At 36.9% G+C, this 27,099-nt stretch overlaps 2 protein-coding genes across 2 annotated transcripts; both read right to left on the bottom strand.

Moving 5' to 3' along the window:
- Positions 1 to 690: 690 nt before the first annotated feature.
- On the bottom strand, positions 691 to 6,839 carry mrpl24 (mitochondrial ribosomal protein L24). The gene is made up of 6 exons (XM_022207189.2): positions 6,717 to 6,839; positions 6,308 to 6,494; positions 3,919 to 4,014; positions 2,897 to 3,000; positions 1,558 to 1,688; positions 691 to 1,106 (listed from the first exon to the last, which is right to left on the bottom strand). Exons 2-6 carry the CDS (start codon positions 6,488 to 6,490, stop codon positions 970 to 972), a joined length of 651 nt encoding a protein of 216 aa, XP_022062881.1. The 5' UTR covers positions 6,491 to 6,494; positions 6,717 to 6,839; the 3' UTR covers positions 691 to 969.
- A 2,621-nt stretch (positions 6,840 to 9,460) lies between these two features.
- On the bottom strand, positions 9,461 to 25,602 carry LOC110960103 (hepatoma-derived growth factor). The gene is made up of 6 exons (XM_022207188.2): positions 25,095 to 25,602; positions 22,934 to 23,010; positions 22,670 to 22,808; positions 21,500 to 21,658; positions 21,214 to 21,402; positions 9,461 to 12,024 (listed from the first exon to the last, which is right to left on the bottom strand). Exons 1-6 carry the CDS (start codon positions 25,179 to 25,181, stop codon positions 12,004 to 12,006), a joined length of 672 nt encoding a protein of 223 aa, XP_022062880.1. The 5' UTR covers positions 25,182 to 25,602; the 3' UTR covers positions 9,461 to 12,003.
- Positions 25,603 to 27,099: the final 1,497 nt, after the last annotated feature.

Genomic DNA, 27,099 nt, shown 5'->3' with positions numbered 1-27,099 from the left:
TCTGGGAGCTTGCACAGCAGAGATTTAAAGATGAACATACTCCAGTTTTGTTGTCTGCAAATGCTTAGTGATGTCCAGCCAAGCAATTCATAAAGAATATGAGCGGTGTGAGAGAGATTTTGCACTGGAAATGAAACGCAGTGAAGCATGAGACACTGAATTATGTCTCTTTAAGGTGGAGGAGGCTGCATGGCTGAAAGGCCTGAAAACAGCAAAAATGTCAACTATGTTACAAAAAGTCCTCCAATTATATATCGACCCACATAATAGTCTGGCTGACCCTCACGATCATTCTGCTATTCAGGAAAAAAAACAAACACTCTCTTGCTTCTCGTATAAGGAGGTGCTAAACCCAGGATAAAGCAATAGAGCCCCCTCAAAACAGTGATGATGATGGAACATTTGCACACGAGACGACAAGTACAGTCGTTTCACCAGATAATCCACCAAAAATAAAATGAAAAAATAGCAGCGCTGCCTCACTGCATGATCTAAATCCTCTGCAAAACTTTACATTTTCAGAGTGGTAGGTTACCAGTCTGTCGTTTCATGGAGTGGATTTTGAAAACGTAGATAGCGGAAGGAGAAAAGATAGTCGTCTGAAATGAGCAGCAACAGGGAGATTTATACCTGAATCCTACATGTGGAGAGTCAGATCAGTTCTTAACCAACTGAAACAGAGACTAAAAACCCAGTTCAACATTTATTCATAATATTACAAAGAAACAAACTGATAACTTTATAAACACAGAATGATTCAGGAAACTGTTACATTGAAGGTCTGATTTCACATCCTCATAGTGTTTACAGATACTTTCCTTGTTGCTAAAGTCCATATGCCTTCCTCTTGTCATCCTCACAGTTCTTCGACCTTCAGCTCGACTCCCACCAGAACAGGCCATGTTCAGAGTCCATGTGAGAGCTGGACAGCAGCTCAACAGGGAGCCTGAATGTCTCTGGGTTCTCCTTTCAGTACCAGTAGGACCTCTGGTGCCTCCTGTTCTCCTGGATGCCTAGTTTCTCCATGACCTCCTCCTCCAGGGTTTTCAGAGATGGTACATAGGTCTTTTCTAGAGCGTCTTCAGGACTGGTATCTTTAGGGCCATCTGTAAAGGAAAACAGCGTTCAGGACAAGTTTTGGTCAAAATGTCAGCATTTGCATCAAAAATATTGATAGATTTGAAACAAATGTTGAATAAGCAGAAGATTTTAGAAGTAAAAATGACTAAAAACTTTGTTGGACATGTTCTGTAGTTTTTAGTGAAAAGAACTTGAGTCGATACAGAATGTAAGGGACAGGAATCACGTCACTGGAGGGTTGTTCATTTTGGCAAAAGTTTGCACTCCTCGCGTGTCTCCTACTTTGGAAAGAAATATTTCATCCACTGTGAAACAATCAAACTGCATCACAGAGACCTATTTTTGGTATCCAAGTCTGCAAAGGCAGGAAAAATATACAACAGCTGCTTTTAATGTGCTGACTGTTAGCGACACCTGGAATAAAGCGGTTACTGAAAACAATCTCCCTCCAGTCAAAACACACACACTTACTCTTACCTTTCCACTGCTGAGGCACGATGCCGTCTCGTCGCTCTACAACAGGTTTAGGGATGATTCGACCCGTCCTCGTCGACACACGAACCCTCTCACCCTCCTCTGTGAACTTCCACTCTATGTCAGTGGGTTTCCTGAGAGGCAGGTCAGTATTATTTAATTGGTCTGTTTAAGAGATCTGCTTCATTTGTCACAAAATCCTTCAGCATTAGATTGCAGGGATGCCACTTACTACAGCACACAAGCATTACAGATAAAAATGGACAAAATATTACTACGAAAAATACTATTTAGCTGAATCATTGAAGATCAAATCAAAACTGAAACTGAAAAACACGACCGTTCCAAAGTTTGGTGTCACTTAGAAATGTCTTTATTTTTGAAAGAAAATCATTTTTTTTCCAATGAAGATGACATTAAAAATAACCAGAAATCTAGTGCAGACATTGTTAAAGTGGTAAATGACTGTTCTAACTGGACATTTTTAATGGAATATGTCCACAGGGGTACAGAGGAACATTTCCAGCAACCATCACTCCTGTGTTCTAATGCTACATTGTGTTAGCTAATGGTGCTGAAATGCTCATTGATGATTAGAAAACACTTGTGCAGCTATGTTAGCACATGGATAAAAGTGTGAGTTTTCATGGAAAACATGAAATTGTCTGGGTGACCCCAAATTTTTGAACAACAGTGTATATATTTATTAGGCCCTCTTAGCATAAGAACACTTGGAGTTACAACTTTTGCACAAAACCCCAACATTTAACCCTCCTGTCGTCCTGCGGGTCAAAATTGACCCGTTTTAAAGTTTGATGTGGGGGAAAAAAACATCTTGTGATGTCCACATTTTCAACATTTTTTGAAAATTTTTGAAAATTTTTTGGTGGAAAAAAGAAATGTTAAAAATGTTTAAAAACATTCACAAAAAAAATCATTTGTGAATGTTCTTAAAGAAAATATTAGAAGTTTTACTGATATATGTGTAAACACTTTAGATATTTTTACGATTTTTTGGAAGTTTTTTACTACTTTTTGAAAATATTTACAAAAATCTTCTTGCCAAATTTGGGGGATTTAAGAAATTATTGGAATTTTCTTCCTGAAGGTTTTGCAAATCTTCCGAAAGTTGTGGAATTATTTTTAGCTGATTTTTGGAATTTTTTCAGACGAGGAAACAATATTTTTTGGTGCTCGTAAACTAAGACAACAGGAGGGTTAACACAAATACAGGACTATCTAATTAAAAGCACAACTCATTTGATGATTTTAATGTCCTGACATGGTTGTGCAAGGGCAAAGTCACAGTTTAAATCCAATATTGTGCATTAGCTTACTGTACCTGTCTGAGGGGTCAATGAGGGCGATATCCTGGAGAAGAATTGGAGCCTCACTGGCAATGTAGGTCCCACGGTAACCTGGAGTTTTTCCAACATACCTGTGGTGCTAAGACAAAAACAAGAGCTCACAGTTTACCAACTTAAAAGGCACAACAACCGAGGCGACTTGATGGTAAAGTAGTTAGGACGCAGAGCACATGGACGCTGTCGAGCAGTATCTCCATTACATTACTGCATGTCGGTCTCCTGCTCCCTCTTCAATATTTACTGTGTCTTTACTGCTACTCTTCAAATAATGACGCTAAACAGGACCAGAAACCAAACTGATTATGGCTAAAAGCTTTATTTGGTGCACTTTGTTGGCAGTTGGACCTTCAACACCCTGATCCCAGACATCTGGCTCCATCTGGTGGAGCTAAAGAGCAAAGACAGGGCATTTTACACAGCTACAAAATCATCAAAATGGATCTGCTGACTTGAAATGAAAAAGGTCAATATATGATTGCAGGACTTTTTGTAACATAGTAGACAGGTATCATAGTTGACATTTTTGCTGTTTTCAGGCCTTAAATCAACATGACAGTCTATAAACAAACACCACATGGCATTTTGATATGGCTGTTGACATCCCATAAATCCACACACTACTTTAAATTAAATAACTCAGAAAGCCTTTAGTTGACATTTCAGTGATATCCAGTCATTTTTTTATATTAATACATGATTGTTTCCATAATAAATAATTAGGGAATTTGTAGACATGATCATAATGAACACAAAAAGATTAGTTATTGTACTTTTAATGAAAATGTTTGCGATATATCCCATTGAATTCAAAGTTCCTCAGTTATATATTGACCCAGAAGACAGGCAATGTCATCTATCTGAAGAGTTTAGGTGAAATGGTTTATAATCCTCTTTTATTAGATAATGTGATAAAAAATAATAGGAGATGTACAGAACTAACTATTCAATTAGGAAACACTTCTATTCAGTTGTCTCTGAGCAACAAATGACTTCTTACTGTGTTCAGTCCCTCCAGGATAACCCAGTTTCTGTGTCTGAAGACTTGCATCACTTTTCCCTGCTTCCCTTTGTCCTTCCCAGCAAGAATCTCAACCTGAAAAACAGATTCAACACAGACAGTTAACTCTAAATTTATTAAACCAGGTTTGGGCAAAATTCCACAGATACAGTCACTGAATTGTCTTGTAGCAGCCCTTGAACAAAAACAAATGTATATGAACTTCCACCATAGAATAGTTGTGGAAACACCAGAATGTTACAAACATCCGCTGTATCACCTGTTACAGTTGAATAAGCATTTAAAACATACTTATACAAGAATAATTCAGTGTTAGCTGGATCAGTTACTCCCAGTGCTGATGTATTTAACCCTCGTCTTGTCCTGTGGGTCAAAATTGAACCGTTTTAACCCTTTAAGCTTCAGTCAATTCCAGCCGTTTTCAGTACAAAAAAATCGTTAATATTCTATTTTTAAATAAAAAAAATTACGAAAAATACAGGGAATATTGGACGGGCATCGCGAGGTGCATTTCCTTGAAAATGACCGATTCGGGGATTTTATACCGACTTCAGGACATGTTTTGGATAAAATAGTTTACTGGCTTGTGTCATCTGGATGTAAAAGGTTGGATTATGGCCGTTTTTTGTGGAATCTTTTTTTTTGTGTGTAATAATAAACCTGGAAATGTGAGTCGCGCTGTGTGCGTTGAAGCCGTGTATAGAGAACGGATGGACGAATATTCGTTTTTGTCAGACAAATGTGTTTATATTACCCGCTGTGGTAATCGCATCTGAAAGTGGTTTATACCGGCGGATTCATGAGAATCTAAGCTTTCCATCGGCGTATAGTGTTTGTATAATCGTGTTTGCAGCCGTGGGACATTCTTGAAATTCCTATGCAAATTAGTAGGTGTACCGCCGGCGGTACACTGAAGCTTAAGGGGTTAAAGTTTGAAAATGTGGAACAAAAATAAATTTCACATTGAAACTTGTGATGTCCACATTTTCAACATGTTTGGGAAATCTTTGAACATTTTTTTGAGGAAAAAAAAAGAAATGTTAAAAATGTTTCTTATGAACATTCACAAAAAAAATTCAACCAAAATCTAGAGAAATTTTTGGTTGATTTTTTGTGAATGTTCTTTCAGTTGCTCTGATGGTATGTGAATGTGTCAGTGTCGTGTCTGAATGCACTTCTTGGCTACTTTCTTATAAAAGCCATGCTGCTAATTTCCACTAAGTGAGACGTCGCATCACTTTTGACATAGCAGAAATCTTATATTAACATTGTATTCTGACTTGTGTAAAACGATTTGAGGAAGAGCTTTTCCACATTTCAACACAAATATTACTTCATAAACATCACACAGAAGGCAGAAAACATATTTCGCTAAATCATAAAGCACATTTTTCCTTCACTTTGCTCAACAATTTCACATCTTTCACGAACTGAAATATCCACACACAAAAACACCCTGTGATGAAAACAGACTGCAACAGGCCAGATTGACGAGACTCACCAATACTGAATGCAGTTTGGGTTTTTAATAATGTTAAAAGGAGCAGTTCAGTTAGTTACTGCTTGTGGGAGTCTTTAAAATATATTTTGACATACTTGCAGCATCAGACAGCAGCAGGATCCAGATAAGCTTCTCCAAAGCAGGAGAGCTGCTGGCATTTACGCACATGGAAAAACAGCATTGGTAATTTAAATTAATCACTAACAATCACAAATGATCCCTGACATCAGGATCTAACAGTAAGTTTTCTTCACTTCAGACAGGTGAACTGTCATAGAGTCACAATTTATGAGAAGCAGTTAAATCATTTGTAACATAGCGGAGTGAAGTTCAGTCTTCTGTTTATTAGTGCATCATTATGCTTGGTGTCATTTGATCTACTGTCAAATCTCACATCAATAACAATTATCAATCTGCTGTGGGTATGTTTGAATGAAGCTGTGACAAACAGTAATGTAAAAGTAACCAACGTCTGAATCACCATCACTTTAACAGATGAAGCCAGCAATGTTATGCATCCCATGTGTGAAATCATCCTATTAAACTATTACAGAACGGCAGGCTATCTCAAAATGACACTAAAATATTCTGTTGGCTTCTACATTAATATATGGTATTCCAATAAGTTTGACTTGATTTGACTTTCTAAGGCAATATAATATGAAGAAAAGAAAATTAAAAGTCAGAACATTACTGCGGTGAATCTTACAAGAGACTTACTGTTTGACCCATGAGCAAAACCTTTTACTTGATAAAATCCCTCAATCTCTCTGTAAAAATGTCTGCATGCTGTGTTATTTAAATGACCAGCATGAAAACAGGTGAACTATTTAGAGGCTGCTTGTGGAGAGTTGAAAACTGTCTCACCAGGTCTCCTCTGAGCACAGACCAGTCCTCCGCCTCTAACGGCTCCACAAACACCTTTCTCCTCTTCTTCCCCGGAGGATTCAGCCTCTTAGCAGCCGCCGTCCACGGCCTGTTTGTGCCGTAACGGTAGTCTTTGGGCACAATGACCCTGGCTGCCATGGACAGGAGGGCGGTCAGCCTCATCGTGCTGCGGGGAACAGAAGAACCAAAGCTAGTCAGTTTCTGGTACAGCAGAAACACAAGCTAGGCTAACGCTAGCTTACGGAGACCGTTAGCTTAGCGCCGTTAAACAGCTCTATATAAATACACAGAAACCTCACATTAAACTGCTACTTATGTTTTCAATAAAACTTTTAAAGGCGTGAGTATTAAATAAAACTGAGTCAGAGACGTGCAGAAAAGCGCTTACCCTCTGTTGATGTCAATGTCACATGTAGCAGCGGCGCTTACATCAACACTAACACACAGGCAGCGCCACCTGCCGGACAGGAGGGCCACACCCGGGTCCACGCATGCGCAGTGGCCAAATCCAGTCCAGATCGGAGATTGATTTATGAGCGGAATGCAGACTGCTGAGGGCAAGACGTCCTTCGCTCCACTGCGGATTTATATTTCTCTGTATTCGTACTGCTATATGCTTGATAGGGACTCTACATTATCACTGATATCACTTGTTTTATTTGACATACACTGCACAGACAAAATAAGATCCCTTCAAGGAGAAATTTTGAATATTTATTTGAGTATGTGAGGGTCTCAACCTTGACATTTAATGTGTATTTTCTGTAATATTGGAGGATCCAGCCTACAATATTTAACTTATTCGGGCAAATTTACATAACATATAACACTGAAGTAGATTTTTTATTGCTAGTATTTTTATTTTACTGTTTAATTTTACTAATTTGTGCTGTCTTGATGTTTTGTACATCATTTTCCTGCTGTCTGTCTGACACCATGTACAGCACTTATTTTAAGCGTGCTATATAACATTTATTTAATTTGATTTGCAATGAAATACTGCCTCTTGTTAGGTGAATTAGCAACATTAATTTGTTGGTAAATGCTGTGGGTCGGAGGCTATAATAATGGTGACTAGACTAATACGGACATTTAGCATTTTTTTGTCTGTTTTCATCTTGTTTTAACTTTATCCTAATAGCTATATTGCCTTCAAAGCACTTTGTAAACCCTTGTTTTATTGTCATTCTTATTATTATTATAAACTGTCAGTCAGAAGACATTTATTATGCAAAACTCTTAATTCAAACAGCTGCCTTGCTAAATTAAATTTGATTTTTAAACACAAAATGCAGTTATTATAGTCCATATTGAGGGCAAAACACTGAAGCACTTGCTCAGTACTCAAATTACAACCACCTCTTATTGAGGTGACCTCAATAAGAAACAAATTCTATTTACCTCACCACAAAATTTGAAGAGGGAGAAAAGAAATGATGCAAATTGGATTTTAATGTTATTTATTATACAGATGTGAAAATAATATTTTAAACATAAGTAATTTATTGCAACCTTTGCATTTATTACCATTTATTTGTTATTTTTATTTTCACAGTTTAACTATTTGTGACGATAAATATAATAAATCTCTTGTTACTTTGGAAGAAGAAAATGGAAGGCTACTATTTTAATGTTAAGTTGCAGTTATGTTGTGATGCCTCAGCTGCGTTTCCCAGCCATACTGCTGTATCTCTGTAATTACTAAACTCATTTGCACCGACCACAACAGTTCATCTGTAAAATCTAGAATAGCTCAATGCTGAAACAGGCCCTCGGTTCATTTGGACACCACCCATGTAGGCAGATAAAGTCCATTATTACAAGTCTTACTGTAACGCTACTGTGACGAGGCTCAGGGATATTTATAGAACTCATAAACCACAAGACAAGAGACTACAGTTTCTGGAAACCTGCAGTCGAACATGTAAGCACAAAGAAGCAGACAATCTTTTAAATCACAATTAGAAAACCCAGATTAGAGTTTCAACTCAGTGCCTCATGGATACTAAGAAAGGAGAAGCGAGGATGGATTTAAAACATCGTCTTTACCCCCAAACATTATAGTTAAAAACTCAACCAAACCTCATTACAAATGCAAATCTGTCAGGACACGTTACATAACACCAAAACTAGTTCAGCTATCACAGCCTCTGGGGCCAAGATGTGCTGCAGGGCTCTCTAGAGAGCAAATTATTTATGACAACTGCACACAGACACACAAAAAGGTTCTATTGTTGCTTTATAGGTTTGTATCCCAGAGAAAATGAATGGAAACAGTAAATCAGGTTTGGATGGTTTGAGAAGTTACAGCTGATGGAAACAAAAGATGATCATTTTAAAATGCTTTTAACCTTGAAACCAGAAAAAAGTTGGTTTTAAATTAAGTAAAATAGGAAAGAACAAAGACCACAACAGGGAATTATTTTGTATTTACTAGTTTCTACCACTTGAATTCACTAACAAACTCTCAGACGTCTGATCAGCTGAACTGGTTGGATTTAGTTCAGACACAAACACCAACATTATTCTGGACTGCTTCTGGTTTTCAGGTTTGTTTTCCTCCTTCAGCTTTACACATGAATAAAGTTACAGACATCTGGAACAAGAGTTCAACATGTAGGGAGGAGTTTTACTGCTTTTACCTCCTTTTCTTCTGCATTTTGACTTTACTACACTTGGCATGAACATATGTCATGTTCTCTGTAGCCCTGCTTCAGTCCAACGCTCAGCTCACTGTTTGCTCTGTAGAAGAGAGACATTTACATCCACTGAGGAGAAACTTCATCAGCACCTCTGGGAAGTCACATCTTCAACACACTCTCCTTATAGCTCCTGTTATGCTGACATCTGCTGCACAAACACAACAACTACACTGGACATAAAGAGAAGCAGTTGGCTGAGGATTTTAAATGAGTTACTGAGTCATCCTGCTGCACATTCACTACAAAGACGTGTTTGTTACTAGATTTGTTTCACTGTTGAAACTTAAATTATCACAATAGCTCAGCTGTCTGCCGGTAGAAAAGCATTTAGGTTCATATTAAGGCTCCGTAATGAAACTGACTGAAGGAAACACAGAAACTAGCCACTTGGAACAACATTTAGCTAAAAGGCAGCACATATGTGGAGTCATTACACAAGTATTGATGTATTTTTAATTAGTAAATACAGTCGTAATGATAGCGGCACCTGGTGGATGGACAGGAAGTGACATATGACTAGTCTGTACATACTCCAATCTGCTTCAAACTTTACATGTGTGATCAGACTCTGGCCCTGATGACTTCCACAGACCAATATACAGTCATAATGATAGCGCCACCTGGTGGATGGACAGGACGTGCTGCATAAATGGCCTGTAAAGGCTCCCATTTGCGTGAAACTTTACAAATGTGAGTCTGGCCCTCAACACATCCATTGGTCGAAATACACTCTGTTGCAGCGCCACCTGGTGGACATGCTTCGATTTGCTGACCATAACGGACGCATTCAACGCTGTTTGCAACTTTTTCCTGTTTTTGGTGACTTTTATCATTTTGATCAGAAAGTAAAATACTGTATCTTTCATCTCCAGATACCCGTTTCAAAAAAGTGACTAAATGTTTAGTGCCTTTGTAGGTAGTCTGTGATCTGTAAGTTGTAATGTGTAAATGACAAACTGAAGCATAATATTGTTGAAATGACTTATTTTTTGAACAAATTTAAGTTTGCTCATAATGTTTTGTAAAAAGACAGTTCATTAAATCTGAACATTTTCAGAAAGTACTTTTCTGCACTAAAATAAAAGGGAAAATTTTGAGTTATTATATATTATAGGGTATCATGCTCTGATTTTGCTGGTCTGGCCCACTGGAGATCAAATTCGGCTGAATGTGTCCCCTGAACTAAGATGAGTTTGACATCGCTGGTTTAAAGAAAATAAGCAGGAATTATTGGATGTAAACAGGACACACACATTTTTTTGTAATCAACATGTTTATTAAATGGACTGGCAACTACAATAGTAAACTAAGCAGCAGATTAAGATGAATGACAGCTTCTGAAAATAACAGAGAAAGCTAAACCAAAAATTACACTAATGCCAAATTAAACCCTTGGAACTAACTGCAGATCTGAAGTGGCGTTGGGAGCTTTGACCATTTTATACTTTGAAATCGGCGGCGCGGTGAAGGGAAGGTGGCCGTCTCAGACACAACATTCAGAATTATTTTTTTGTACATAACGTGATGAACTGCAGGCTAAACGTCGCAAAAATACCTGAAAGAACACCAAAGCGATGACAATGACATTCAAGTAACATGGTGAAAAGGCTTGAACACTTGGATCGAGTTTCGCACCAAAATTATCCATAGTGGAAAATGACAACATCATAATTTTTTTTTGAATATGTCCGAACAGATGGTTGAATAAAACACGTCTTTAAAACATCACAAATTTGTTTCACATTCAAAATAATAAGACCACTGAAGTAAAAACAGACTCATATTCCAGTTAAGAGGGTGGGAAACCATAAAGTCAGAAACAAGAGTTAAACACATCTGTCTGTTCTTTGAGTCGATCACGTTGGCATGAACAATTTACTGAGTGCAATCAAATGCACTTGGCCGTTACATCTCCAGCATCAAGCAATAGGAGCTAAATATGACGTAACTGAGAATTAATGGTTTCAAAAGTCTTCCAAATAATTTCCTCAGAAAAAGGTGGCCACAAATAACTTTTCCCCTGCAGCGATCACCACTGCTCCACTTCGACTTTTAACGTTTCAAGATCGAGCTCAGACACAGCAACATTCAGGAATGTCTTTCAACAATGCACATCATGAGATAAACAAGCTACAGAGGGGTTTACTTTAAGAGGAAGTAACAGCTTAAATCCTACAATAGTTCTTCTCAGATGGGGTTTACATATTCGGTACGTTCAAAAGCTAAGTCGTCCACGTATGGGATCGTGTGAAATGAATCACATGATTTGGTCACCTGCAATGAAGCTTATACACACCTAAACCTGCGTTGCATAAAACTGTCAGAGTGAACTAGACGATGATTAATGGGGCAGAAAAAGAGAACTCTGAAAGTGCAACTCATCATGTATCCAACAGCTGAATAAATGATTTAAATGAGGCTGAGAAGCTAGGTGATACAAATGGAAGTGAAACAGTTATTTTATGAACTAAAGCTGAGCGCGTGGGTGAAAATCGGTTCTTTTTCCTGTACAATATCTACGTCTTAAAATCATCCAATGGGAGTATTTGTCTAATAAATTTATCTTTTATCGTGATTTAAATCTTCTTCTTTCGTATTTATGATATATTCAGTGTTTATTCCCTCTGAACTGAAAAATGTTTTGACACCGAGCATTCAGTCTTTGTAATTATGTAATTGCACTTAGAAATAAAAAATATATACACACCAAAATCCCATTTATAAATGAGCCTTAAAGTGCTCAGTTCAATTGTTTGAAATCAGATTAGCAAACTTTTTTGTCTCTGGGATATATGATATTCCAGAAATGGCAAATGAGGATTTGTTTGTCTCTCGATACAAACACTTAGGTTTCTTTTAAAATTCTCCTATTAATTAAACAGCTGAAATCTGGCATCCAGCAGGTAATCATGTCAATGCTTGAATTCCAGAGAGAAGCGTCAAAGGTTCTTGGTTTTCTTCTGTGAGTTGATGTTAAGCGCTGTCTGTTGCAGGCTGCAGGGAGAACACAGAAGAGCAGTGACAGGAATTACATCACCCAGTAGCTCTGACATTCTACAGCGAACATGCACATTCAGTATGGTTTTCATTTGGTGTCATTTGAATACATGTATTTAACATTACTGCTAACCACAGCTTTTTTTCTAGTTGTTACTTCTGTGCAGCCACTGGTTCGTTTGGTGGCAAGTTTCAACGCTTATCTGTGAAACATCAGCTATCAAACATGGATGTTAAATGCATGAAATGATGGAAAGTAAATCATGTTTGAGACATCTATCTATCTAATCAGGGTACCATATTTATTTTTTACTTATACTGTGTATCTTGATAGCTAAGAGCATTTCCTCTTTCAGTGGCAGAAGTATCGCACAAATATTAAGCAAACTGTCAAAAATGAACACTGTTTAAGAACGTCATCCTTCACATTGTGATTTTATTGGCACCCCAGATTCCTCCTCCTTTGACCCACAGAAAACCTACCCAGGAATTGGTCTGATCCTTAGACCCTGTGAGTGTTTACAACCCCACCTTCATTTCAAATCTGGACCAGATGCAGCACCTAACCTTTGATCTAAAACTGCACCGTTTAAAGCCTACGGATTAACTTACTATGCACAATGCAAGAACACAAAAATATAGAAAGGCACATTCAAAAACATTCAATTTCAAAACAATGTTCTTGTTTTTTTGTTTGAAGCCACAGCATGGTTATGGCTAAATTCCATCAGTTCGCAGCTCAAAACGCAGCACAACCAGACCGGCATGCAACACGATGAGTTTGACGTAGACAATGAATGGGATGTGGATCTAGTGGTCATGTATCTTTAGACAGCAAATGTTTTAAATGCATTCTTTGCAGCAACAGAACCCCAGCAGGCCTGCCTTACTGCACAGCCCACATCTCTGTCAAAATTTGCCGTTTTCAACATGCAGGTTGCTGTTCAGAGGCTGTTTGAAAACACTAACATGCTAACAGCTTCAGGGGAGGAAAATGGAGCCTGAAAGACAGAAGCACATTCTACATCCTGTGAGTCACACTTCATGTTTACTCTGTTAACATTATTATACTAGCAGCAGCTTTATTCATGTTTAATTATTAAATGTGTCTCTTCTTCATCCAAGTGTAATCCCACTGTATTATACAGAAGTTTCTGGTGGCCATATAGTGAAAATAATCATAATATTCTCTTGATGTCTGTCCTGAAAGCTTTCAAAAGCCAGACAGGACAATGTGTGAGTGTGTAAATAAGAGACAAGCTGCACAGATGTGGGATTTAAGGTCTGCTTTGATCGAAGGATGAGGATTCTCTGTTAGTATCTCGGGGGACTTTCCCAGCAGGACTAGTTTAAAAGTGTTTCATGTCCTCAGAAAGTATTATAGTAAAAGCAGAACTTTGTAATTGCGTTCACAAAGTTTTTCTATTGTCTGTGTTCACACAAGCACATGAAGACAACTAAAGCAAACTAACTGTTCACTTTGAAAATAAAGTTTCTGCTATTTGGTTTTTCCTAGTTTACTGGAATGAACAGTGGATGGTGGCTGCATGGAAGGAAATGGTAAGATACAACGTAAAGTCTGTGCAATGTGGAGCTGTTGAACCATTAGAGTGTTTCAAGCCCAAAATGTATGGGTCAGCATATTATTGTGGAACTTTTTGTATCATAGTCGACATTTTTGCAGTTTTCAGGCCTAAAATCAACATGGCCGCCTAGAACCAAACACCACATGGCATTTTTACACTAAGATTCTTCTAAATATTATATATACAACTGAGTAAAATTAAAAGTTATTTATAAAGATATTGTAGTAAACCTGCTGACATGCCATAAATCCACAATTGACTCACACACTACTTTATATTAAATAACTCAGAAAGCCTTGGAGTCTTCCAGTCTTTTCTTCAGGAGGAAATGACATCATGTGGAGCAGGTCATGTGATCTGGAATTTTTTTTTTTTTTTTTTCTTTTCTCCGTTTATTTGTAATCATTTACAAACATTAAGGCATAACATTACATTCATAACCAATCAAAATATGCTACTTTGAGTAGAAGCCAACATCAATCAATGATACAATGAAAAATAATACAAAAAAAAAAAAAAAAAAAATTCTTAAGGGTCAGTTTAGAGGTCAGTTAAATTGTAATGCTCTATTTGATTTAATAGCTCTATTGCAGTTTTCAATTTCATGTATTTCAAGGATTTATAATATTCTTTAAACTCATTTATAAAACATTTAAATACGGGAGGGGATTTGAAATATTTAGACTTATGTATATGATGTTTTGCCAATATGAGGATTACATTTATCAACAAGTTATCTAATTTACTTTCCAGAATCATTCCATATAAAATATCAGCCTGAGAGGATAGTTTAACAGTTACCTTCTTATTCTCCAACCATTCTTGGATCTGAGACCAAAAAACCTTAACCAAGACACACTCATAAAAAATGTGACTTGTAGTTTCCATTTCTGTTTTACAAAAGACACATTCATTACTATCAAATTGAAATCTAAGTCTTAAAAATTCACTTGATGGATATATGTTATTGATCAGTTTAAAATGAATTTCTTTAGATTTTGGTAACAAGGGGTATTTTAAATAATCTGTTCTTAATTTCTTGACTTTAATCAATTCAAATTCTCTAAAATCTTGGATTCTACAATATTGTTTGGGATATAAATCATTAGTAAGTATTTTTCTAATAAAACTATTGTTACAATTTCTATCCAAAAAGTTTATCTCTTCTATAAAAAATTAGGCAATCTAGGTACTGAATTGGAATGAATAACTACTTCTTTGGCTTGTGATAGGAATGGTTTAGGAATAGCATTTACAAGATTGAAAAATTGTTTTGGATGACAGCAAAAGTTCCATTTCACCCCAAAGTCATTGTATGAGAGAATATTTCCATTTGAGTCCAGCAAGTCCATAATACACCAAATATTTCTGTCCATCCACTCTTTGTAAAATAGAGATTTGTTCCTTCGAAGAATGTATCTGTTGTTCCAAAGCGGTGTAGTATGGGGGGTAAAGTTATGTTTGTATAACATCTTCCAGTATAGGAGAACCTGCTGATGAAATCTTGACAACTTGATGTTTAGTTTTTTAACATCATAATCGCATTTTAACAAAAACTGTAACCCTCCACAATAAGCAAAAATATTATTTGGAAATGTATTCCAAAAACATCTGGATTCTTTAAAAAGGACTTCAACCAGTTATTTTTAATTGTACCATTCATACACTCATAATCAATAGCTTTTAGGCCACCATGTTCATATTCCTGGAGCAGAACAGCTTTTTTCAAGTAATGGGTTTTGTTGTTCCAAATAAAGTTGAAATTTAGTTGATTTACAGCTTTAATAAAAGATGGTTCTAATGCTAGTGAGTATGTGGGGTGCAGAATTCTAGACATTCCATCAACCTTTGAGAGCAAAATACGTCCAAAAATGGTAAGATCTCTTTGCATCCAAAGGTTATAAATACTTTTACATTTGTTCAATTTATTCTCCAAATTTTCTAAATGTCTTTCTTTTGAATCTTTAGTTATATGTATGCCTAAATATTCGACATGTCGTTTTATATTGAAATTATGTATGGAGGTATCGGGAATACTTTTCACTGGTAAAAGTTCACACTTATCTAAATTAAGAAATAAACCTGAAGCTTTGGAAAATTGCTCCACTGCATTTAAAGCTGTGAGAATTTGACTATGGTCTTTAAGAAAAAGAGTTGTATCGTCAGCATACTGACTAATAAGCAGTTCTCGATCAAAAACTTTGATCCCTTTCAGAGTTTGTATATTTTTTAGGTGAATAGCTAGCATTTCTGCAGCTAAAATGAATAACCCAGGACTACAAGGACAGCCCTGAATTATACCCTTATTTACACACGTGGACAAAATTGTTGGTACCCCTCAGTTAAAGAAGGAAAAACCCACAATTCTCACTGAAATCACTTGAAACTCACAAAAGTAACAATAAATAAAAATTTATTGAAAATTAAATAATCAAAATCAGCCATCACTTTTGAATTGTTGATTAACATAATTATTTAAAAAAACAAACTAATGAAATAGGGCTGGACAAAAATGATGGTACCCATAACTTAATATTTTGTTGCACAACCTTTTGAGGCAATCACTGCAATTAAACGATTTCTGTATTTGTCAATGAGCGTTCTGCAGCTGTCAACAGGTATTTTGGCCCACTCCTCATGAGCAAACAGCTCCAGCTGTCTCAGGTTTGATGGGGGTCTTCTCCAAATGGCATGTTTCAGCTCCTTCCACATATGTTCAATGGGATTCAGATCTGGGCTCATAGAAGGCCACTTTAGAATAGTTCAACGCTTTTCTCTCAGCCATTCTTGGGTGTTTTTGGCTGTGTGTTTTGGATCGTTGTCCTGTTGGAAGACCCATGACCTGTGACTGAGACCAAGCTTTCTGACACGAGGCAGCACATTTCTCTCCAGAATGCCTTGATAGTCTTCAGATTTCATCGTACCTTGCACACTTTCAAGACACCCTGTGCCAGATGCAGCAAAGCAGCCCCAAAACATTACTGAGCCTCCTCCATGTTTCACCGTAGGGACAGTGTTCTTTTATTCGTATGCTTGGTTTTTGAGTCTATGAACATAGAGTTGATGTGCCTTACCAAAAAGCTCCAGTTTGGTCTCATCTGTCCAAAGGACATTCTCCCAGAAGCTTTGTGGCTTGTCAACATGCATTTTTGCAAATTCCAGTCTGGCTTTTTTATGAGTTTTTTTCAGCAGTGGTGTCCTCCTTGGTCATCTCCCATGAAGTCCACTTTGGCTCAAACAACGACGAATGGTGCGATCTGACACTGATGTACCTTGGCCTTGGAGTTCACCTTTAATTTCTTTGGAGGTTGCTCTGGGCTCTTTGGATACAATTCCAACGATCCGTCTCTTCAATTTGTCATCAATTTTCCTCTTGCGGCCACGTCCAGGGAGGTTGGCTACTGTCCCGTGGGTCTTGAACTTCTGAATAATATGAGCCACTGTTGTCACAGGAACTTCAAGCTGTTTAGAGATGGTCTTATAGCCTTTACCTTTAAGATGTTTGTCTATCATTTTTTTTCGGATGTCCTGGGACAATTCTCTCCTTCGCTTTCTGTTGTCCATGTTCAGTGTGGTACACACCTTTTCACCAAACAGCAGGGTGACTACTTGTCTCCCTTTAAATAGGCAGACTGACTGATTATGAGTTTGGAAACACCTGTGATGTCAATTAAATGACACACCTGAGTTAATCATGTCACTCTGGTCAAATAGTTTTCAATCTTTTATAGAGGTACCATCATTTTTGTCCAGGCCTGTTTCATTAGTTTGTTTTTTTAAATAATTATGTTAATCAACAATTCAAAAGTAATGGCTGTTTTTGATTATTCAATTTTCAATAAATTTTTATTTATTGTTACTTTTGTGAGTTTCAAGTGATTTCAGTGAGAATTGTGGGTTTTTCCTTCTTTAACTGAGGGGTACCAACAATTTTGTCCACGTGTGTAAGTTAAAACGATTTGTAGTACCAAGGGTCAATGCCACTGAACTATTCCTTTCTTTGTAAAATATTTGCATTGTTTTAATAAACTTTATTCCATAACCAAAAAGCTTTAAAGATTGTGTTAAGAAGGGATGCTCTAAATTATCGAATGCTTTTTTAAAGTCCAAAAAAACATTAAACTATTGTCTGTAATTAACTCATCATAGTCTAGTAGATCAAGTACTAGGCGAATATTATCATGTATAGAACGGTTTTTCATAAAACCTGTTTGAGTTGTGTCAATAATCTCAGGAAGAGTACGCTTTAATCTTGCTGCATATATATGAGATAAAATTTTATAGTCATTATTTAGGAGTGTAATAGGTCTGAGATTATCGACACGTCTCCTGTCTTTTCCGGGTTTTGGAATAAGAACAATAACTCCTTGCTTCATTGTTGGTGGGAGGTTTCTTTTTCAATTGCTTCTCTAAACACATCAAGCAGAAACTCCCGTAGTTCAGACCAAAAATGTTTATAAAAATTTGAAGTCAGGCCATCACAACCTGGTGATTTATTGAGTTTTAAACTACTAACTGCTTTGTCTAATTCATCTAAAGATATGTTTGAGTCACAAAGTTCAATTGAATCATTTTTGAGTTTGGGAACATTATGGTTTTTATTACATTCAAGAAATCTTCGCAATCTGTTGGTGAGAAGCAAGAATTATATAAGTTAGAATAAAACGAGTATATTTCTTTTGCTATTAACTTAGAATCAAAGCATTCATTACCATTTATTATTAAGGAGTTTATTACATTTTTTTCTTGTCTACTTTTTTCTAATTTAAAGAAATATGAGGAGTTCTTTTCTGCTTCTTCCATCCATTTAGATTTAGATCTTATAAAAGCACCTTTAGCTTTCACTTGGTACAGATTGTCTAGTTGATTTTGTAATTCCAAAATGCTTTGTTTTTGTTCATTTGATGAATTTAAATTGTTACACAAATCATTTATTTGAGTTGCAAGTTCTTTTTCTTTGATATTACTTTTTTGAGCGATATCTTTACTATATCTAATTGAGTATTGTCTTATTTTGTATTTTAAAAATTCCCATTTTCCACAGAATGTTTCAAGGTTTTTATCATTTATAGTTTCCCTAATCAATGCACATACTGTTTTACAAAAATCCTCCTTTAACAGTAGAAACGAGTTAAATTTCCAATAACCCTTATTTCTTTTTAGAGATGTTGGAGGTTTGATTTCCATTGTGATAATAGAGTGATCTGTCAAGGGAGCTGTATCCATTGAGACATTTGCTATGATATGGCACAAGTTATTGTTGACCAACCATAAATCAATTCTTGATTTGGAACCACCATTAGGTTTAAACCATGAAAACTGTTGTGTGTCTCCATATTTTTCCCTCCATATATCAGTTAGATTTAATTCATTGCAAAAAGTTTGAATTAATGCATTATAATAATTTTGGTTGTATTTACTTGGCCATCGATCTAACCATTCATCTGGCACACAATTAAAATCACCCCCTGTAATTATAGCTTCAGTGGGGTAAAGTCTTTTTTGCTCTAATATAACATCAGTTACTTTAGTAAACAGATCTTTGTTTTGAGAAGGAGTATTATATCCATAAATATTTGCAATAATTACAAATGTGCTGTCAATCTCCATAACTATTATAATAAAATGTCCGTGTTCATCTTTTTTAATAGACTTTACTGAGCCTATGTAATTATTTAACAATATTGCAACTCCAGCTGACTTTGAAGTACCATGAGAATAGTAAATTTTATCCCCCCATTGGTTATTCCAAAATTTCTCATCTGCAGATGTCGAGTGTGTTTCTTGAAAAAAGATTATTTGAGCTTTCTGACCTTTAGAAAATAGGAAAATAGCTTTTCTCTTGACCCTATCTTGTAAACCTCTTGTATTCAAAGAAGAAAATAAAAGACTGCTTTTCAAAAGCACCATGTACAAATAAAATAAATAAAATAAGTTAAAAAAAAAAAAAAATTATTATTATTATTTTTTTTTCCTTTTCTTTTCCTTCCCCTTTTTCCCTTTTCCTTTCTTTCTCTTTCCTTCTTTCCTTTTTCTCCTGTAAACGTGTATTAGCTCAATACCACACTAATACGAATAACAAAGGCTTTTAACAGCCAGCAGAACAACAAACTTTCAGAACAATAAGTCAATCTTCAAGTTTTACCCGAGTGTAACATAGTTCAGTATCGTCGTTTTCATGGAGGAGCGGTGATCCTTCTTCCTTCCACATATGCGTAGGGACCCTTGAATCCTGCTTTCTTCCCTTCACCTCGTGCTTTGGCGACGATTGGCCATAACGCATCTCGAGCCAGCTTGTCTTCTTTGGTTAGATCTTCCACGAAGTGTATCTTCAAGTCCTCACACACCTTGTGCTTGTTTGAAGCCCTCCATATTTCATCCCGGTAGACACGCTTGGTAAACTGCATGATGACTTGACGTGGCTTATGGTCAAGTCTTCTCCCAAGCCTATGGACCGTATCCACAGCCTCATCCATCTTCGGCGCCAGTTGTGGTGAAATGCGGCTCAACAGGTTGATAACATCCTGCCTGGTGTTTTCACCCTCTTTTTCTTTGAGCCCGTTCACTCGCAAATTCCATCTTCTTTTATATCTTTCAGATTCTCTGACTCTTTCACGCAGCTCGTCATTTTCTCGGGTTAACTCCGCCACATTACTTTTCATCTCCTTCACCGTCTTTTTGCACTCTTCTAACTCCGCCATAATGAAAGTAATGCTCTCACTGTGGTCATCAACAACATTCTTTATTTCACCAAGCCTATTGTCTTGCTTATCAAACCGTTCAATGAGAGAATTGAGAGAGGCTTGGATGGCAATCAGAATGGTAGTATTAGAAGGTTCTGGAGCAAAGTCCATCTCACCGGTTTTCATTTTCTTCATGTCGTTCTTGTTTGGAGTTGTTGGCAGGCGTTTGGCGCTGGTCTCTTTTGATGCTTTTTTAGGTGATTTAGAAGTCATCACGTCACCAAAAATAACATCCACACAACCGTGTTAAAAGTCCAAGGTTGTTTTGATGGGTAAATCCTTACAACTCAGAGAAAAAGTGAAAGTTTGTGTCTGCCGACCACAGGGCTTCTGCACTACGGCGCCATCTTGCCTCTCCCCCCCGAAACCGAACAATCATGTGATCTGGAATTAACACACTTCCTGAAGAGGTGTTTTTGTAATGGGGAACTTAGTGGAAAGAGATTTCTCAGATACAGATACAATTAGTTATTTTTTCCATATGAAATTTGATATATTGGCAAAAAAGAAATATCTGTCATGATTATATAAACTTAATAAAAAGAACACAATCAAAACTATTTTTAATCAGCTCATTTTATTACTTTATTATTGTTTAGCTAATTAGAAGGTGGTTGTTATAAATTGGGACGGTTATTCAGATGACATTTTAGTGATATTCAGCCATTTTTTATTAATAAGGGATTGTTTCCATCATAAATAATTCTGGAATTTGTAAATACACGATCAATATGAACATGAAAACACAGTTTATATATATATCCCATGGACTTCAAAAGTTCCGCAATTATATATCGACCCGTATCCTCATAATTTAATATTTCCCACTTAACCAAACAAGACAGTGAGCATCTCACCTTGTCTGCTGTTAGCTGGCTGCCTTCTGGAGCCTTTTCCTGGGCCTCTGGTTTGGACTCGCTCAGTGAAGAGGGAGCAGTCGCCTTGGGTCCAGCCACATCGTTGAGCTTGGCCTCTGCATTGGACTTGTTGCTTTCTACTTTAGAGTCGCCTTCCGCCTCTGCATCCTTTGGCCGCTTGGGAGATTCCTATCAAACGTTTGATGAAGTGACGGAGAGACAAACAGCTGAAGAGAATGCACTACGAGGCTCTCTACTTGGACAAACTGGGCGGTTGACAGCTCACCTCCGTGGACTCCTCTGCTTTTCGTTTAGTTCCTCCCCTCTCATTCTTCTCATCGATGACCAGAGCCCCTTCATCCTCGTCGCTGCTGCCCTCAGCGTCTGCTTTCTCTGAACTGCCTGTATCCCCTGCTCCTTCTGATGCGTTGTCCTTCTTTGATGACTAAAGGCAGACATTTACATATAACTGTCAATATCTCAAGATTTCTCAATCAGTGAAACAGTCTAAAAGCATCATCAGAACTGGAAACAATGCATTTTTTAATCCCCATCAAGCAGAAATTCACTCATAAAATCAGCTCCATAGTGCTACCACAAATCAAAAACGTCTTTAAGTGTTGCACTGGCGTCAAGTTTACAGGTAATGTCAGCTTCTTTCAACAAAAAAAACTAATTGAGGTAATCTCCCCGTTAAAGCAGACTCTTGAGTCTTCCCTGTTTACTTTCGCCAAGAGCTCGCTGATGGGAAAATTGTTGTGTTTCTCTGATATATTGTGAGGCTTTCATCATATTCAGGGTTTCTGCAGAAATCAGTCAGTCAAATTTAACGCTATTTAATCTTGCACTGTAAAAATTTTAATGCCACGGCCGTGAAGTTACACGGGTTTGGTTTTTTGTAAAAGATGATTTTGATATGAAAACTGTCTCTACATTTCACTATTTCTGAATCCAGAAACCACCCCTGACCACCAACAGGCTGTGGTCATTCTCTGAATTCAACATTTTCTAGTTATTTTTGCTGGAATTTGCATTTCTCAGCTCTCCTCCACCTGGTCCAGCCTGCCGGTACCCAACAGGCCGGAACAATTATCACAATGCTTCGGCATGTCTAGCAGATGCACGCATCTGAAGAATCGTAGTCTATAATTAATTATATATTATTATTGTCAAATATTTGTCTTGAAAATTGCAGAAGGAAGTTTTAATGCCACTGAGAATTAAATTTAATGATTTTCAATGCCATTTAAGGCCTTAATTTTCACAAAATCAATTTATTGCCTTGCAGAAAGCCTGTTACTGTGTAAAGAGCCCTGAGGTGATTTTTAATTTCCTACTAAATAATAACATTGAATTAAATCTAACTAAATGTCTTTTCACACAAGGGACCTCTAACAACATGATCAGGAGAAAAACTCATGCTTACATCTAACCTGTACCCTAAAAACCGACTTACCTCGTAGGCTTCATGCGTAACAGTGGGGTTGTTCTCGATCTCCCAGAGTCCCTCAGCAAAGCCTTTCCTCTTGTTTGCTTTTCCAAACTTCTCCTTGCATTCATCGTACGGGAACAAATCCTTGGGCCCCAAGAATGCCCTGCAGTGGGCAAACACTACTCAGTTATTTGTCTAAATGCCTTTTGGTCGGTTTTGACAAGGGACACAAGTATTATTTAGACTTCATGTAAAATAAGACTTACATCTTTAACACAAAATACTCACGTCTCATGTGTCCCAAAAAAGAACACTTGATACTTGTTAGAGGGCGACTTCACGGCTCCTTCAGGCAACTCGTCAATCTGTGAATTCAGAAAACAGCTGGTTTTTTAATTAAAAAAGGCACTGAAACTCTTTAGATAGTAAAGTGATAATATAAAATAGGCAAAAGTAGATTAACACTGCAATAAAGTGCAATTCATTTGTGCATATGTTCTTAAATTGTGTGTTATTAGTATCCTTGTGTGTGTCTTTTCTTATTTATATATTGCATATAGTGCATATGTCTGATGTCTTTCATTTATAGATGTGTTCTGATTTTTCTTACTGTCATTTTGCTGCTGTAACGTTGCAAATTTCCTCTTGTGGGACTAATAAAGAATATTCTATAAACACAGGGATGCATACGTTACTTTTCTGCATTACGATGAGTAAAAACAAAGATAGATCTAAAATAAATTAAAGCTAATTGTTTGCTTATTCATCAGCAATGCCGCTTGACATTTCTGAGCTACAGTCCTCATGGATTCGTTTAGTTATCAGTTACCTTTTCCAATAGTCAATAATAGCCTATAAATAAAAAAATAAAAAAAGAAAACAGTGAGGTAAGGACTCACAGGAATATTATAAATTTGCTTGTTCTGTTTGAACAGTTGGAAAAAAAACATTTATATAATAACAAAAGAGAGAAAAGCAGCAAATCCTTGACTGCCAGATGATTTTCTGTAAATTAATGATTTCATGGTTTCAACAGTAAAGGTTTTAATGTGAATTTAGGTTTATAGGACTGCAACACAATAGAGCATTCTTCATTGCTAATTGAGAGGTTTTTCAAATGAATGGCTCCGCTGGATGAAGCGCTACCAGCTACTGTAAATTCCCCTCTAATTTAATCTCCTAATGAGCCCAATGTAAGCAGAGGTCACCGTTTCTCATCCTTGCTGTGCACCGTTTGGCCTCAGGGCTCTGCCAATATTTGCGAGTTTTAAATAAAGACCGTAGCGCAGGAAAGCCCTGGTATGATGGGCGATCAAGGCGTCCGTTTTTGCCTCAGCCAGATGGGCCTTTTGGCATTCCCAGATAGGACCACTGTGTCAGGATAGGTGGGGCTGGGCCTGCAGCCTGTTGACATGAGGCACGGCTGATAAGACTGACCACAGAAAAAAAGGGAGGGAAAAAGAACCGATCAATAGTGACACTAACTTGTCTATTTTGGGTCAAAGTGCAGAGCCAGTGGTATTTTCATTGAGATGCACAAACTGTGAATGGAAGTTTGAATGGACATCAAAGGACAAGCTGTGCAATCCAGTGTTTCCTTTGCAACTGTGCAGGCCAGATGTGCACATTTTTGAGCTATTTTTGCTGCTCTTTTCTCTAGTTTTACATGTAGTTATAGCACATAAAAAGTGCCAGGCGTTTAAAGGAGAGCATGGAGTGACTTTGAAGTTAATTCACATGTTCTCCTGCTGAATTATTTGGAAACATTGACGACCAAAAGTGAGACTACTGACAGACATTACGTTATAGTCTTATATCACTGCTGGTCATGAGCTGGAAGCAGAAAACAGAGTCACCTCTTCGCAACAAGTGTGTTTACAAAGTACCACAGCATATGGCTACACAAGCAGCCATTAGTCTGCAATGCAACAGTTTAAAATACAAAAAAGGGACAGAAACTTATTAAGCTAATTGCTGTTTTTAACGTTATTTCTCGTCTGTGAGCTCTGACAGCTGAAGCGGACCGCCGAGTAGTATTTAAGCTACGACATGACCGTTAATTTATAGCCATCTTTTTTTAACGGTTACGAAAAGTGTAAAGTTGACATTAGCCCAACAAGGCCCCTAGAGAGACACGAAAGCGACACGTTAAAAGGCAAAACGGGCAGCTAGCGACTGTATTTTTGATTCATTTTAGCCCAAAACGGCGAAGTGGATTCATCTTCCTACATGATGAATCACCTGAAAGAAATTTGCAACCGTCTACAGTTGGCTAGCCGTGTGTGTGCGCGCGCGCGCGTGTGTGTGTGTGTGGATGCTGGGCAACGCTAGCTAACAGCTAGGCTAGGCTAACTAGTGTTAGGCCTCGCAGGTAAACAAGTGACAGGAGCGGGCAGCCGAAACCACAAACCTGAAGGTGGAAACCACACATGAATCGGCGGGTTCTTACCCTGGCAGGCCAGTGCGGATACCCCTTCATCTTAGCGAACACCAGATCCCCGGGTTTGTATTCCTTTTGCCTGTTGGACCTCGGCATGTCTCCCGGTAGAAACGGCTCCTTGCGTGCGTTAATTAAAACACGGTGGTTTTATTTAAAATCCGTCACCTCCTGCGAGCGAACGAGCCAAGTGTCCGTTTGTCATCCAAATCAAGCCAGGCGCGGAAAAAAACTGGAGCAGAAAGACGCGGCAGAGGCGACTTTTCTTTTTTTTTGGATTCAGTGGCAGCGCGCTTCAACCACGACAGGGTATAAATATGCGGCTCTGCTTAGCGGTGTAGTTTCTGCGGCTAAACGCGGCAGATAGACTGTTTGGTATCAAGGCTGTCCCACAATCCACTGGCTCGTCCCTCCGACTATTTGGGTTTGAAATTGAAACCCGCTTTCCTCTTCGCAGACGCGCCCCCAGCCAGCACCTGGAGCAGCACGGTGAGCGCCCCTGCCGACCGAAACAACACAACCCTCACATGGAAGACACGTTCAAAGACATGTCTGGATTTCAATTGATTTTATGTAAAATAAATAAATAAAAATATTCTATATTATTACTAAATTACAGATTTTATTTATTTATTTGCCTATTTATTTATATATGTCTTTATATATTCATTTTATTAGTAATTTTCACTTACTTTTTTGATTTAGATTATTTTGTCTATTTTATCTATTATCACTACTCATTTGCTATAATAAATTTATTCTTACTTTTAAGTCTGTTTTAAATGCTTTTTTACTCGAGTTTTTATTATTGTTCATGTAAGAAACATTAAAAGACATGCTCTTCAGTCTGGATTTTAATTGATTTTATGCAAAAAATAAACCGTATATGTAAAAATTATATACATATGTGTGTGTATATATTTTTTGTCTATTTATTTTATTATTCCTTCTTTTTTAAGTTCCATTTGCTTTTATAAATTTACGCTTACTTTTTAGACTGTTTTATTTTTTTTACTTCACTTTTTAATATTGTCTTTTTTGCTTTAATGAATTTTACCTTGTTTATTTAGTATTTTCTATATATATTTTATCACTTCATTTTTCAATATTATTTGATTCATTTATATGGATTTTCACTTACTTTTTATATATTTTTTGTCTATTTTATCTGTTGTCACTTCTTTTTTAGTTTCACTTGCACTTATAAATTTAGATTCACTTTTTTGGTCTGTTTTAATTGTTTTAAATAAATCTGTTAAAAGTTTTTAATTTTTCACTTCAGTTTTTTAATATTGTCCTGTTTTGCTTTAATAAATTTTCGTTTACCTTTAGGTCTATGTTATCTATATTTTATCACTTCATTTTAAAATATTGTTTTATACAGCTTTTTATTTAATTGATTTTAAATTATAAAAATATGTTATTAAAAAAAGACAGATTTTATTAATAGAAGTATTAATATTGCACATATTATTGTCTTTACTGCACATATATGATCTGTAATCTTTCACGGCTCACGTTTATGTCACACATCTGTAATTTTGGGCTTAGTGGACAAACTGGTCATACTGTGAATAAGTGATTTCAACACACCAGCGGCTCATACGACAGCACAGTTTAAGGAAACAGCCCAGATTTACTGACAATATGCATACAGTATTCAAAATCTATAGGCATTTCCCAATAAACAAACCACAACCTCAAAGCTTTTGCAATCTAGGTGGCAAAGAGAAAGTGATGTACAGACTAGAGCAGATCATTCGACAAAGGTGAAGCAACTAAAAAGCTCTGTAATCTCGAGCTCAAAGCCACAAATTAGTTGCAAAAAGAGTAAATAGAATATTATTATGTGACAATGAGCTACTTCCACATGTAGACAGGCCCATGAAGAAGTATTTCGGTTTTACTGGACATATTATTACTGCTCAAACAGTCTAAATCCCATTTTTAGTCATTCCACATTGGTCAGAAATATGTAGAAAACTAGACTTTAAACCAACTCATGACTGTTCATTGG

This window comes from Acanthochromis polyacanthus, chromosome 11, assembly GCF_021347895.1.
Source record: "Acanthochromis polyacanthus isolate Apoly-LR-REF ecotype Palm Island chromosome 11, KAUST_Apoly_ChrSc, whole genome shotgun sequence".
Taxonomy (NCBI): domain Eukaryota; kingdom Metazoa; phylum Chordata; class Actinopteri; family Pomacentridae; genus Acanthochromis; species Acanthochromis polyacanthus.
This window is presented reverse-complemented; position numbering and strand designations above follow the sequence as displayed.

Bases quoted from the DNA above. Each gene is read 5' to 3' on its own strand.
- LOC110960103 (XM_022207188.2), bottom strand. From the start codon at position 25,181: ATGCCGAGGTCCAACAGGCAAAAGGAATACAAACCCGGGGATCTGGTG. The intron at 21,659-22,669 runs GTAAGTCGGTTT...GTCTGCCTTTAG, and splicing joins TTACGCATGAAGCCTACGAG to TCATCAAAGAAGGACAACGC. The intron at 12,025-21,213 runs GTGAGATGCTCA...TTCTCCCTGCAG, and splicing joins GCCAGCTAACAGCAGACAAG to CCTGCAACAGACAGCGCTTA.
- mrpl24 (XM_022207189.2), bottom strand. From the start codon at position 6,490: ATGAGGCTGACCGCCCTCCTGTCCATGGCAGCCAGGGTCATTGTGCCC. The intron at 4,015-6,307 runs GTGAGACAGTTT...TCTGTTTTTCAG, and splicing joins CTGTGCTCAGAGGAGACCTG to GTTGAGATTCTTGCTGGGAA. The intron at 3,001-3,918 runs GTAAGAAGTCAT...TTTTTGTCTTAG, and splicing joins TCCTGGAGGGACTGAACACA to CACCACAGGTATGTTGGAAA.